The sequence below is a fragment of the Elephas maximus genome, chromosome 13 (genome assembly GCF_024166365.1).
Source record: "Elephas maximus indicus isolate mEleMax1 chromosome 13, mEleMax1 primary haplotype, whole genome shotgun sequence".
Taxonomy (NCBI): Eukaryota; Metazoa; Chordata; class Mammalia; order Proboscidea; family Elephantidae; genus Elephas; species Elephas maximus.
In genome coordinates this window covers 61,272,798-61,286,356 of record NC_064831.1, presented here as the reverse complement: position 1 = coordinate 61,286,356, position 13,559 = coordinate 61,272,798, and the positions used below count along the sequence as shown (strand labels likewise).

At 38.2% G+C, this 13,559-nt stretch overlaps 1 protein-coding gene across 5 annotated transcripts in view; it reads right to left on the bottom strand.

Moving 5' to 3' along the window:
• Positions 1-1,091: 1,091 nt before the first annotated feature.
• The window catches only part of LRRC49 (leucine rich repeat containing 49), a 175,994-nt gene continuing 163,526 nt past the window's right edge, over positions 1,092-13,559 (bottom strand). For 3 of the 5 annotated variants that reach the window (XM_049905589.1, XM_049905590.1, XM_049905592.1), the window contains one exon: positions 1,093-1,711. In XM_049905589.1, coding sequence (XP_049761546.1) covers positions 1,508-1,711 — 204 coding nt within the window. In that variant the 3' untranslated portion in view covers positions 1,093-1,507. Of the gene's footprint in view, positions 1,712-13,559 lie in introns of all 5 variants that reach the window. The other 2 variants (XM_049905591.1, XM_049905594.1) reach the window with 1 other exon arrangement.

Sequence of the window (13,559 nt, the reverse complement as noted above, 5' to 3'; positions counted from 1 at the left end):
CTGAAGCCTGACTGGGACTGGCATAGAGCAGGGAGGGGGCAGGTAAATGGGAGAGAGGTTCTTTCCAAAGGGGGTGGTTTTTTGATCTGTGTGGTAAGGTTAGATGCATGTACTTATCTTTTGCCGACTGAGTGCTGCTTCTCGCTGGTTCTGGAGGGTTGAGTTGACTCTTCACTGTTTGGTCTCTCCTGATGTGGAAAACACATCCTGAGTGCCGCTGCTTGCCTCACTGTGCAAGCTAGCCATTTCAGCCTGCAGCTTGCTGGTGCTGGCCAGGTCAGGTCTGGAAACTCCTCACTGCTTCTGAATCATCTCTCCCTCCCCCACCATTCAGTCTTATTCCTCAACTTTGCCTTGATGTTCAGGACTCCTGGATTGTCATATATAATCAATTCATGTATTTTTTTTGGTCTTTGTTGTAAGAGGGACCACAGGAAGCTTCTGACGACTTTGCCTTCTTGGCCTTGCCTCTGTCTTGTAACTTCTATTCTTGTTTTCTCACATCCTGATGGCCTGGCTACCCTAACAGCTGCTGAACAAAACCTGAGCAAGTTGGAAAATTCCTATTATTGACCAATAGGATTGTTATTCTGAATTTGTATCATCTCCTCAGCATGAAATAGGCCAAAACCCTGCATTTATCTTGTTTGCCTGTTTGATCTTCAAGTGGAATTAGAACAACTGGAACCTTTCACCCATGTACCTCTAATACTTCTGAGGTAGAAGCACACACGCCTGTCTGAAAAAAGAGCCCCAGAGTGGCTAACAATGGAAGGAAACATATTTCAGAGAAGCAGACTTACTGATTTCTAACTCCACTTAACATTCATTCAAGTTCCTTTAAGACAAAGCTTTTTTTTTCCTGCCCCAGGTTTGACTCATTTTCATATTTCATCCCCACACTGACCTTCAAGATTTCCTGTGGTGTCCTGAGGATTCATCCCTAGAGGAATGGGGCCTCCTCTCATGTAAGTGAACAGCAGGGATCCCACCCAGCTAAAGAAGAACACACAGCAAATGTGACAGTTCTGACTGGATTAATGAGGCAAACACAGTTTTTTTAAATACTAATTTATTAATAAGTTTATTCTTTACTCATAAAAAAGAACATATTTTTGGCTTTGAAATCATGACATAAAATTAAAAAGCAAATAATTGAAAATTATCAGCTGAAAGTAGGAAGAAGCAACTCATGCTGAACCATGAGCAAAGGCTGTGTGCTTTGGGCTATAGCAGCGGCATAAATCAAAGCAAGAACCCAAGATGCAGTGCCAATTCAAGACCCAAGCCATCTTTAAAAACTGCTCATACCCAAAGGTTGTTTGGTCTTTCTTTATACGTAGGAAATTAATCCTCCCTCTTTTCTTCCTGACCTTCAGCTACAGAAACAGTAGTCTTTCAAGTGTGTAGGAGAGTAGTGGTGGTATTGTTTTAATATGTTTACCCTACATATTTTCAACCTTCAGAAAAATAAAACTGCTAAATCAACTGGGACTAAAAGCTATTTCTATTTTTGGTCAGTTATCTGCTGTAGGCAGAGCTTCATATATGAATTTTTATTGCGGATTTCTATGACCGCGTCCCTAACAAGCTCAATAAACATCTGTGGCCAAAGCTTCTGCAAAGCCTCATTTTTCATGTTGATTTCTGTGGCTTCCTTCACAAGATCCTCTATATACATCTTGCAGAACTTCTTTTTTTCTTTTACTTCCTGTTAGAAAAGGAAAATTCTGAGTTAAATAATCCAAAAGCTAAAGCAATAATTAGCCGAACCAGAGAAACTAAGATGATCTACCCTGACTTCTGCTCCTAGCCCTCTCCCGCCCACTCCCCAGAGCAGGAATACTTTCCTAGACGCTCTTGACAGAGAGCTCTGCCTGAGTAAAGACAGCAACACGGAACTCACTACTTCCCAGTCTACTCCTACCTTTGCTGGACAGCTCCGCTTTACAGGAATCACTGGATCCTAACTACTATTTCCATCTTGGTAGACTTTCTCCTTCCTCAGTTCAGGTATTTTAGCTCACACAAGTCAGTGAAAACACAGACTCACTGGCTTCAAGTGGCATATGTAGCAGGTAACTGATATTGACAATTTTAATTGGTATCAGATCAGTTAATACCAATATACATATTTTAAATACCTATACTCTGAATTCACTCTCTGACACAGGAAAGCATGTAAAGATATACTAAACTGGCATATGTTGCCTAGATCATTTGGACTAAGTTGGGAAAAAGTGTACAAGGAAGAAAAGGAAATATATACAAGGTTGGGACCCAGAGCTTTGCCTTCAAAATAAACAGCATTCCTGCTCAACTTCTGCGGCTGATAGTCTGTAAATGAAAAACCAGGTCTGAACACAACACAGCAAGTTTGGGGCCAGAGGACAGTCGGGCATTGGACCTCAATTTCATCACAGAGGTCTAAACAAAACCATATTCAATATTTATTTCAGTTATTGTTATTTTTGGGGAATATTAAAGCACAATCACAGAAGGTAGTTGTCATAATATGTACAGAAAAAATCAATGGAATGGATCGGATAACCAGATTTAGAAGGGAAGCAATTCACATCAATGAAGGAGGAAAGAAATAATGTCTATATATTAGGTTTAGCTACTTGGAAAAGTATCTATTTAAACCTCTAACTCACATCAAAACACCAAAATAATCTCAAGATGAGTTAAAGGGTTGAATTTAAAATATCAGTAGATATTGCCATTAAAATTACACTTACAAAGACTTGTAATCATAAGGAAAATGCTTACATTACAAGGCTAAGTGGAAAAATCAAAATGCAAAATTAAATCACAAGTAGGTAAAAATGATTGGATTATTCTGATAGGGTTTGGGTTATAGGAGTATATACGCATTTGTCAAGGCTCAGCATTTAAAATATGCCAAAAATTTGTACTTCGTTGCATATATATTTTATCTCAAAAGACACATTGAACTAGTTAATGATGTGCATGCTGGATTATTTCAGGGGATGTATACTAATGTATGCAATCTATTTTGAAATGAATAAAAAAAAGATTGGTGGATGGACAGAGAGATGGACAGACGCATAGATAGGTTAAAACGAGTATGCTATAGTACAACATTAATGGTAGAATCTAGGTTATACTGAAGTGTTATCAAGGTTGTCTTTGGGTCATGAGACCATGAGTGTTTTTCCTATTTTTCTATTTCTCCTCCTTTTTTAAATTTTTATGATTTTTAAAGCAGCACAATATGTTGACGCATAAATAATTAAGAATATAAGTTAAAAACGAGTCTAAATTGTCACTAACTTTTCCTAAAAAGAGGCATATTTTGAAAATTTCTTATGACATGGACGATATCTCTAAATAATCAAGCACCATTCAGGGGTCAACATGGATGATGTGATTTACTTCATGTGCTAACACCACCAGGTCGTGTGTTGACCTATCATAAAAATACGTACAGGGTTTGATGTGTTATAAACAATAAACGGTCCCAGCTGGCTACTTCTCAGATGAATCTAACCTCTTGAACTCTGAAATACAGTCTAGGACTTAGTCACTGGCACTAAGTTACCTTGTTGATGAGAACAACTTTAGCTGCTCCCTTTGAAAACTCAGTAAATCTGGGCTACACAGAGACAAGAAGAAGGACAAATGGGAATCACTGGAGGCCAGTAACTAAAATGAACAATATACAGAATGAGCAATGCATTTATTAGAAGTAGAAGGCACAGAGTATATTTGGAGAATGCTTTTCATATAGACTCTAGATTTCTTAACACAGGATTTTGAAGAACAAAAAAATTAAAACCAAAGGATTGGTTGAGTGTTAAGACTAGAAAAAAAATTACAGTAATTTAGAGATAACAAGGAGCCCTGGTTGCACAGTAGTTAAGTGCTAGCTGCTAACTGAAAGGTTGGTGGTTTGAACCCACCAGCCGCTCTGTGGAAGAAAGATGTGGTAGTCTGCTTCTGTAAAGATTACAACCTTGGAAACCCTATTGTGCAGTTCTACTTTGTGCTACTGGGTCACAATGAATCGGAATTGACTCAATGTCAATGAATACAGGGATAACAAAAATTAAAAGTTTTTAAGTGGTGTATTTTGTTAAATAATTTAAATACAATACAAATTAAACTTTTTTATAACTGACATAGTGCAACTGCTGGTGCTTTATAATTTCCTGCTATAGTTTCTTCCATTAGTCCTTTATAACATGTTGATACAGAATTGTATTTGCTATAAAAAACCCACTGCCGTCGAGTCGATCCTGACTGATAGTGACCCTAATAGGACAGAGCAGAACTGCCCCATAGAGTTTCCAAGGAGCGGCTGGTGTTTTTGAACTGCCTAGCTTTTGCTTTGCAGCCATAGCACTTAACCACTACGCCACCAGGGTTTCCATATTTGCTATAACAGCCCTTAATTTAGCAACTGTGTTTGAAAGCTTTCCTACTTCATCATTTCTTCTTTCCTCCAAGCCAGTTACTCCTCACCCCCATGCAGCATACTCTCTAACTCATCAGGGTTTGCCGGGACAACTCACTCTGGCTGTCCAGAATGATCTTGTTAAGAGCGTATTACAGCTACTTCTCTTGCCCTGACCCATCATAGAGTTGTTGCATTTTGAATAATGCTTTTTCCATTCTCAAAATGCTTTCATATACTTATTTCTTGTTATCCTACAATATTATTGTGGGGTTCATAAAGCAAGAATTTTACAAGTTCGATCCAGATGGGATGAACTCTATACAAGATTATTTATATTATTTCATTCTGTTGTTAAAATGGTTTGGAAAAAATATAGGTCAAAGGTGGGATATGTTATATGGCAATATTAACTAGTACTTGCATTGGGATTTAATCCATACCTCCACTTTATAAAAAGGAGCCCTGATGGCACAGTGGTTAAAGCAATGGACTGCTAACCAAAAGGTCAGCTACTCAAAACCTCCAGTGGCTCTGCGGGAGAAAGATTGGCAGTCTGCTTCCACAGAGGTTTACAGCCTTGGAAACTGTATGGGTGGCTATGAGTCGGAATTGACTTGATCCAGTATTACTTTATAAAGGTTAAGAGACTTACTCAGGATTAGACATCATTTACTAATACTTTCCTATAGAAAACTCTAGTCTTTGAAGTATTTGCAGTCTAGTCTAGTTAAATAGATGGCCTACACTGTACAAACTAAACAAACCTGTAAATAAGTGCTGAATGAGATGTTTAGACAGAAAATATAATCAGTGTTCAGAGAAGAGAGAATCTTTAGTGTGAGGGTGGTCAAGAAGAGTTCCAGGAAGCAGCACGATACGCTGTGAAAGAGTCCAAAGTCGAGAATCAGGTCTGAGTTCCGGTGGCAGCTCAGTCAATAGCTCACCATCTGCCCTTGAGTGGCTCGCCTGAATTTCCAGTTTTCCCCATCTGTATGACGGCATTAGATTCTCTACAGTCTCTTTTAGCTCTCCGATCCTGTGTTCATCTTAAACATTTTTTAGAATGAGTCAGGAAAATGGATTTACAACTAGCAAGCAACAGAATTATGACATATATAACGGAAGGGTCTGCTTACCCTGATTTGTGAGGAACTCACTTCAATTAATTATCACAGACCAAGACACAAAGAAGAGAGGGATTGAGCACTTTGTGCGCAGTGGTTTAAATGTTTTTCAAGAGGTGGGGAGCATGTTATAATAGAAGGAATGCTGGGTCGCAAGTCAAGAGAGTGATGAAGAGACCAGGTCAAGGTCTCCCAGGCAGTGAATAGTAAAATCAGGGGCTCAGAAAAACCAGGTCTCCTGATGGTTAGCCTAGTGTTCTTTCCAGATTATTATGTGGCTTCGGGTTCTTTCCCTTCCCACTGAGATTTCTCACAACAGGAGTCAACATTCCCTGTCTTTACGTCCTCATTGCTCAAACCACTTTAATTGAGACTTCTGCTCCTATGATTCCAGGACATCTGTTGTTATTGTTATGTGCTGTTGAGTCTATTCCAACTCATGGCAACCCTATAGGACAGAGCAGAACTGTCCCATAGGATTCCCAAGGTTGTAAATCTTTACAGAGGCAGACTGCCACATCTTTCTTCCGCGGAGCCACTGGTGGTACAGTGGTTAAGCACTTAGCTGCTAACCAAAAGGTCGGTCGTTTTGAACCCGCCAGCTGCTCCATGGGACAAAGATGTGGTAGTCTGCTTCTGTAAAGATTACAGCCTTGGAAAATTACGGGGCAGTTCTACCCTGTCCTATAGGGTCACTTGAGTTGGAATTGACTCAATGGCAGTGGGGGGGGGAAGTCTTTATGGAAGCACACTGCCACATCTTTCTTTGGAGGAGCCGCTGCTGGGTTCAAACTGCTGAGTTTTCAGTTAGCAGCTGAGTGCCTAACCACTGCATCACCAGGTCTCCTTTTCTAGATGGCAATATACTGCTAAGTCTGTGTTAAAGTAAGATTGTTTGAGAAGATGGCATATTTTAGGTTTGCCACTTGAGTCCATTCTTCATAGACCTGGCAAGGCCACACAAGGATCTCTAATAACTATCATTTCCCTTCATCTCCAAGGTTTCAAGGAATATAGCAGCTGAGCGTTTAACCACTGCACTACCAGGCCTACTAATTAACTACAGTTGTATAATAATACTTGCTATCTGGTAAGGCAGCTTCTCCTTATCTTTTTTTTACTCTTGTGAATTTTTGATCTTTTGCTCTATCATATACGGGTAGCATTCAGGATCATATAACTGAGGACCAGCTGGGCAAGTTCCCTAACTAACCCTGTCCAAATTTTGATCAGAACTGCATTATTATTTACAGATTGATTTAGGAAGAATCGACTTCTTTATCATGTAGAAAGTCTTTCCAAGAACATAAACTGTTTAGTTCTTCAACATACCCGTTGCCATCAAGTCAATTCTGACTCATAGCGACCCTATAGGACAGAGTAGAACTGCCCCATAGGGTTTCCAAGAAGCAGATGGTGGATTCGAACTGCTGACTTTTTTGGCTAGCAGCCACAGCACACTGTAGCTCTTAACCACTCTGCTACCAGGGCGCCTGTCTTTCAATAAAGTTTCATGATTTTCTCCATAAAGGACTTACACAATTTTATTATTTATTCTTACACAGCTTTTGTTGTTATGGTAAATTAAAAAAAAAAAACTTATTTTTTAATAGATAATACAACCTGTCTTAGTCATCTAGTGCTGCTATAACAGAAATACCACAAGAGGATGGCTTCAACAAAGAGAAATTAATTTTCTCACAGCCTAGTAGGGTAGAAGTCCAAATTCAGGGCATCAGCTCCAGGGGAAGGCTTTCTCTGTTGGTTCTGGAGGAAGGTCCTTCTCGTCAGTTTTCCCGTGGTCTTGGGGTATCTCAGCGTAGGAACCTCAGGTCCAAAGGACGCGCTCTGCTCCCGACACTGCTTTCTTGGTGGTATGAGGTCCCCAACTCTCTGCTTGCTTCTCTTTCCTTTTATCTCTTAAGAGATAAAAGGTGATACAGGCCACCCCCCAGGAAACTCCCTTTATATTGGATCAGGGACGTGACCTGAGTAAGGGTGGTGTTACAATCTCACCCTAATCCTCTTAACATAAAATTACAATCATAAAATGGAGGACAACCACACAATACTAGGAATCATGGCCTAACCAAGTTGATACATGCATTTTTTGGGGGGACATAATTCAATCCATGACACAACTTATATTGGATTGTTGGTCCTTTTTCTTTCTGAACTCTAAGAGCTCTTTATAATCTAGGGAGATGAGTCAAAAACTATTTTTTTCCCATTTTGTTATTTGCCTTTGCTTATTTTATCTTCCTGAAGGCCTTCCTTATCTCAAGGCTATACATTCATTTTCCATGGCTTCTTCTAGAACTCTTACTCTTTCATTTTAAACCTTTAAATATCCTGGTGTAAGATATTTTGTCTGAATCCAAATTTTTTTTCTCAGATAGTTCCCCAATTTTACCCAAATTAATTGTTGAATAGTCCACCTGACTCATTTGAGATTATTCATTACCATATAATAAATTCACTTTTGTATTTTGTATATATACATGGCTTTTTAAATTCTATTCCATTAGACCATCTCTTCATGACCACACTGCTTTCATTAACAACACTTTTAAATATGCTTTAATATCTAGCGGTTAGTCCTCTTCTCATTGTCCTTCTTTTAAAGAGTTTTTGTGGCTATTTATGTTTATTTTCCCACGTGTACTGTAGGATCGACTTGTTTAAAGAATAATGGTAATTTTTATTTGTTGTTATTGTCTTGTGCCATCGAATTGATTCTGACTCATGATGACCCCATGTGTTACAGAGCAGAATTCTTCCATAGGGTTTTTTTTTGGCTATAATACTTATGGAAGCATGTCACCAGGACTTTTCTTCCGAAGTGGCTCTGGGTGGGTTCAAACTGCTAACTTCTCAGTTACCAGTCAAGCACAATTATATTAAAATTTTAATTAACTTAAGGAAAATTGGGAAACCCTGGTGGCATAGTGGCTAAGTGCTAGGTGCTACGGCTGCTAACCAAAGGGTCGGCAGTTCGACTCTGCCAGGCGCTCCTTGGAAACTCTATGGGGCAGTTCTACTCTGTCCTATAGGGTTGCTATGAGTTGGAATCAATCGACGGCACTGGGTTTGGTTTGGTTTTGGTTAAGGAAAATTGACATATTTTGTTTTAGATTCTTCCTATCTGAAACTCGGTAGGTTTTTCCATTTGTACAAATATGTTGTGTCTTCATTATCTATTATAATAACACATATTATCTATATGTTTTCTTCATATAGATCTTGGATTTCTTTTTTTTTTTTTTATTGCTAGGTATTTTCTCTTTTTTATGTCGTCACTGTGATTTGGGTCTGTCTTCCATTAAATCTTCTTTCTGGTTGTTATTTGTATATATGGGAAATGCTGATTTCTACTCCATTAGTAAATTTTCTTACAGCTTTTTATAGTTTTTCAGTTATTTCTCTTGGGATTTTTTAGGTATTTGATAATATTGTCTGCATTGGCCATACTGATAAAAAAATAATGGTGATGTTGGACATCCTTGCCTTGGTCCTATCTTGGATGATATATTAGTTTTCTATTGCTGCATAACAAGTTACCTCAAACTTTAAGGCTTAAAGCAGCTTTAATTTATTATTTTAGAGTTTCTGTATATCAGGAGTCCACGCAAGGCTCAGCTGGGTCTTCTGCTCAGGACTTCACAAAGCTTCAGTCAAGGTATTGGCCAGGCTATGTTCCTGAAGTTCAGAGTCCTCTTCTAATCTCATATGTTGTTGGCCGAATTCAGTTCCTTGTGGCTATAGGACTGAGGTCCCCATTTTCTTGCTGACTGTTGGGCTGAGGCTGCTCTCAGATCCTAGAGGCCTCTTGCAGTTCCTTGTTATGTGTCCCTCTCACAACACAGCAGCTTACTTCTTAAAGGCCAGCAGAAGAATCTCTCTCCTCAGGGAAAGCTTGGACCCTCTTTTAAAGGACTTGCCTGATTTGTATTTCCCTTTTGATTAACTCAAAGTCAACTGATTAGGAACCTTAATTACATCTGCAAAATCCCTTTACCCCTGGCATATTCCATTTTTTATAAGTAAATCAAAGTTTTTTCCACACTTAAAAGCAGAGGGTATCACACCAGGGTCTGGATACCAGGGGACAGGACTCATGGGGGTCATTTTAGTTAGAATTTTGCCTACCATAAATGCTAAAGTTTCTAGAGTTTTCCCATTAAGTATAAAACTTAATATCCCATTCCCATTTATCCTATTTATTGAGTTAAAAAATATTAAGAATAGGTATTGAACTGTGTGAAATTCCTTTTTAATGTCTATAGAAATAATCATGATTTTTTCACTTTAGATCTATTCATATAATTTACTAATACTGAATCTTCCTTGCATTCCTAGAATAAACCACACTTGGCCATATTTATATTATTCATTTAATGTTCTCCTATTTTCTGCTTGGCAACAATTCATTTAGGATTTTTGCATCAATATTCTTAAAAGTCTAGTCTGGCTTTTCTTTTTTGGTGCAATACTGGCAGGTTTTGGAATCAATGTTATGTTTAAAAAATTTTTAAGTTTTTCTTTTTCAACAATCTTGAACAATTTAAAAAGTGTTGGAATTATCCATTCTATAAAGATATGGATTATACCTCAAGTGAAGAAAACAAAAATCCTCACAAGTGGACTGATAAACATCATGATAAATGGAGAAGCAGAATCTGTCAATAATTTCATTCAACTTGAATCAACAATCAATGTCCATAGAAGTAGGACTCAAGAAATCAAATGATGTATTGCATTGGGTAAATATGCTGCAAGGACTTCTTTAACGTTTTAAAAAGCAAAGATGTCACGCTGATGGCTAAGGTGCACCTGACCCAAGCCATGGTCTTTTCAATCACCTCATACACATATGAAAGCTGGACAGTGAGAAAGGAAGACAGAAGAAGAATTGATACATTCAAACTTTGGTGCTGATGAAGCATATTGAATATACTGTGGACGGCCAGAAGAACAAACAGATCAGTCTAAGAAGTAATACAACTAGAATAGTTCTTAGAAGTGAAGATAGGGAGAAGTTGGCTCACTTACTGTGGACGTGTCATCAGAAAGGACCAATTGCTAGAAAAGGACATCATGTTTGGTAAAGTAAGAAGGTCAGTGAAAATGAGGGAAACCCTCAATGAGATGGAAATGTTTTGTTCTATTATGTATAAGGTCACATGAGTTGCAATCGACTCAATGGCAATGAGTTTGGTTTTTTTGGTTTTGGAGTCTCCAGTTATGCACATTGGACCTCCTGTAACTTTGTTCTATATCTATTTTTTTCTTTCTAATTTTTAAGCTCTCTTAGTTTAATTTGGGTCATTTTTCTTATTTCTGAGAAAGATGTGGCAGTCTGCTTTCATAAAGATAACAGCCTTAGAAACCCTACAGGGCAGTTCTACTCTGTCATATAGGGTTGCTATGAGTTGGAATAGGCTTAATGGCAATGAGTTATATCCCTTATTGCTTCTTTTCTATAGTATTTATTTTCCCTTATGTTCCCTTCAATTTTGTCAGAAATTTTGTCTCTTTCAAGACATTTTTTTTTTCCAGATGATTTCCTGTGTCTGGTAATATTTCCTCTCTTTCTCACCTTTCATCTCAGAATAACTGATTTGAAACTTTGCTGCTTCCTATTTATTACATTTCATGTTAGGAGTTAGATTTTTCTGGCCCAGCTATTTGCAGGAAGTTCGTTCAGAGAGTATATTTCTGCTGGCTTTTTCTTAGACCTGACACATTTCTGACCATTTTTTAAATTTCTGCCTATCTTCTTTGTCCTCCATGTCCTTTCCCTACCATGACTTCAGCCTGTCCACCCCAAATCATTCTGCTTTTGTTGTATTTAAGTGAAAAATTTTAATCTCTTTATGGTGAACCCCTTACTGTGGAAATACCGACTATTCACTTTCCTGTCATTTGACTTTTGCTGCATTTTACACATGTAGCTTCCATGCCAATCATCGCTGCTTTGAGCATATCTTCTGTGTTATGCTGAGTCTGTTGATTATATTTCTCCAAGTTCTGTTAAAAATAGAGTTTGTTGGCTTGGTTTTTCTTTTTCCTGTTTTAATTATTGCTTTTATGTGATATTTCATGAGAAAGGAAAAATTGCTGTCTCATGCCACTATGTTCATAACAGAAGTCAAAAGATAATTTTTTACAACTACATTTTTAAGTGTTTCTTGCTGGTATATAAAAATACTGATTTCTACATTATTTTATAGTTTATATTCTCATCTCCCATCCAGACAGGAGCTGCCTACATAGTCTCATGTGTCTACTTGATTCAAGAAGCTCACTCCTCACCAGTATCATTTTCTATCCCAAAGTCCAGTCCAATCCCTGTCTGAAGAGTTGGCTTTGGGAATGGTTCCTGTCTTGGGCTAACAGAAGGTCTGGGGACCACAACCTCCAGGGTCCTTCTAGTCTCAGTCAGACCATTAAGTCTGATCTTTTTATGAGAATTTGGGGTCTGCATCCCACTGCTCTCCTGTTCCCTCAGGCGTTCTCTGTTGTGTTCCCTGTCAGGGCAGTCATCGGTTGTAGCCAGGCACCATCCAGTACTTCTGGTCTTAGGCCGATGTAGTCTCTGGTTTATGTGGCCCTTTCTGTCTCTTGGGCCCATAATAACCTTGCATCTTTGGTGTTCTTCATTCTCCTTTGCTCCAGGTGGGTTGAGACCAATTGATGCATCTTAGGTGGCTGTGTGCTAGCATTTAAGACCCCAGACACCACTATCCAAAGTGGGATGCAGAATGTTTTCTTAATAGATTTTACTATGCCAATCGACCTAGATGTCCCCTGAAACCATGGTCCCCAAACCCCTGCCCCTGCTACACTGGCCTTCGAAAGTTTGCTACAATTTTATCATGAATAAATTTTTAACTTTACTAAATGCTTTTATGCATCTATTAAGATGATGATAATTTGGTTACAGTGTTTAAATTATAAGTTTCCAAATGTTACACTATCTTTACATTCCTTGGTCTTTTTAAAAAAATATTTTATTGTGCTTTTGGTGAAAGTTTATAAAACAAGACAGATTCCCCTTTGAAATTTCCACACAAATTGATCAATGACATTAGCTACATTTTCTGTACTTTGTCAACATTCTCTTTAATTGTGTTCTGATTGTTCCATTTCCATACTCTAGACGAGTGAGTACCTCCAGCACTGCATTTGTTTGTTCATACATCTCAGTTGGTATTCCATCAGCTCCTGGAGACTTGTATTTCACCAAAGCCTTGAAGCTTGGGCCTGTTCCTTCAGTACCATCGGTTCTTGATCATATAAAAAAAAATTATGAAATGGCTGAATGTAGAACAATTCTTTTGGGTACAATGACTTTGTTTATTCCTTCCATCTTCTTTTGATGCCTCCTGTGTCATTTAATATTTTCCCCATAGAATCCTTCAATATTGCAACTTGAGGCTTGAATTTTTTCTTCAGTTCTTTCAGCTTGAGAAATATCAAGCATGTTCTTTCCTTTTGATTTCTATCTCTAGCTCTTTGTACATTTCATTATAATACTTTGTTTCTTGAGGTGCCCTTCGGAATCTTCTGTTCGGCTCTTTTACTTCATCATTTCCTCCTTTTGCTTTAGCTACCCTATGTTCAAGAGCAAGTTTCAGAGTCTCTTCTGAAATCCATTTTGGTCTTTTCCTTCTTTCCTGTCTTTTTAATGACCTCTTGGTTTCTTCATATATGATGTCCTCGGTCATTAGTGTTCAATGTGTCAAATCTATTCTTGAGATGGTCTCTAAATTCAGGTAGAATAGACTCAAGGTCATACTTTGGCTCTCATAGACTTGTTCTAATTTTCTTCAACTTCAACTTGCAAATGAGCAATTGATGGTCTATTCCACAGTCCACCTCTGCTCTTGTTCTGACTGATGATATTGAGCTCTTCTATCATCTCTTCCCACAGATGTAGTCAATTTGATTCCTGTGTATTCCACTTGGTGAGGGCCATGTGTACAGTCACGGTTTATGTTGGTGAAAAA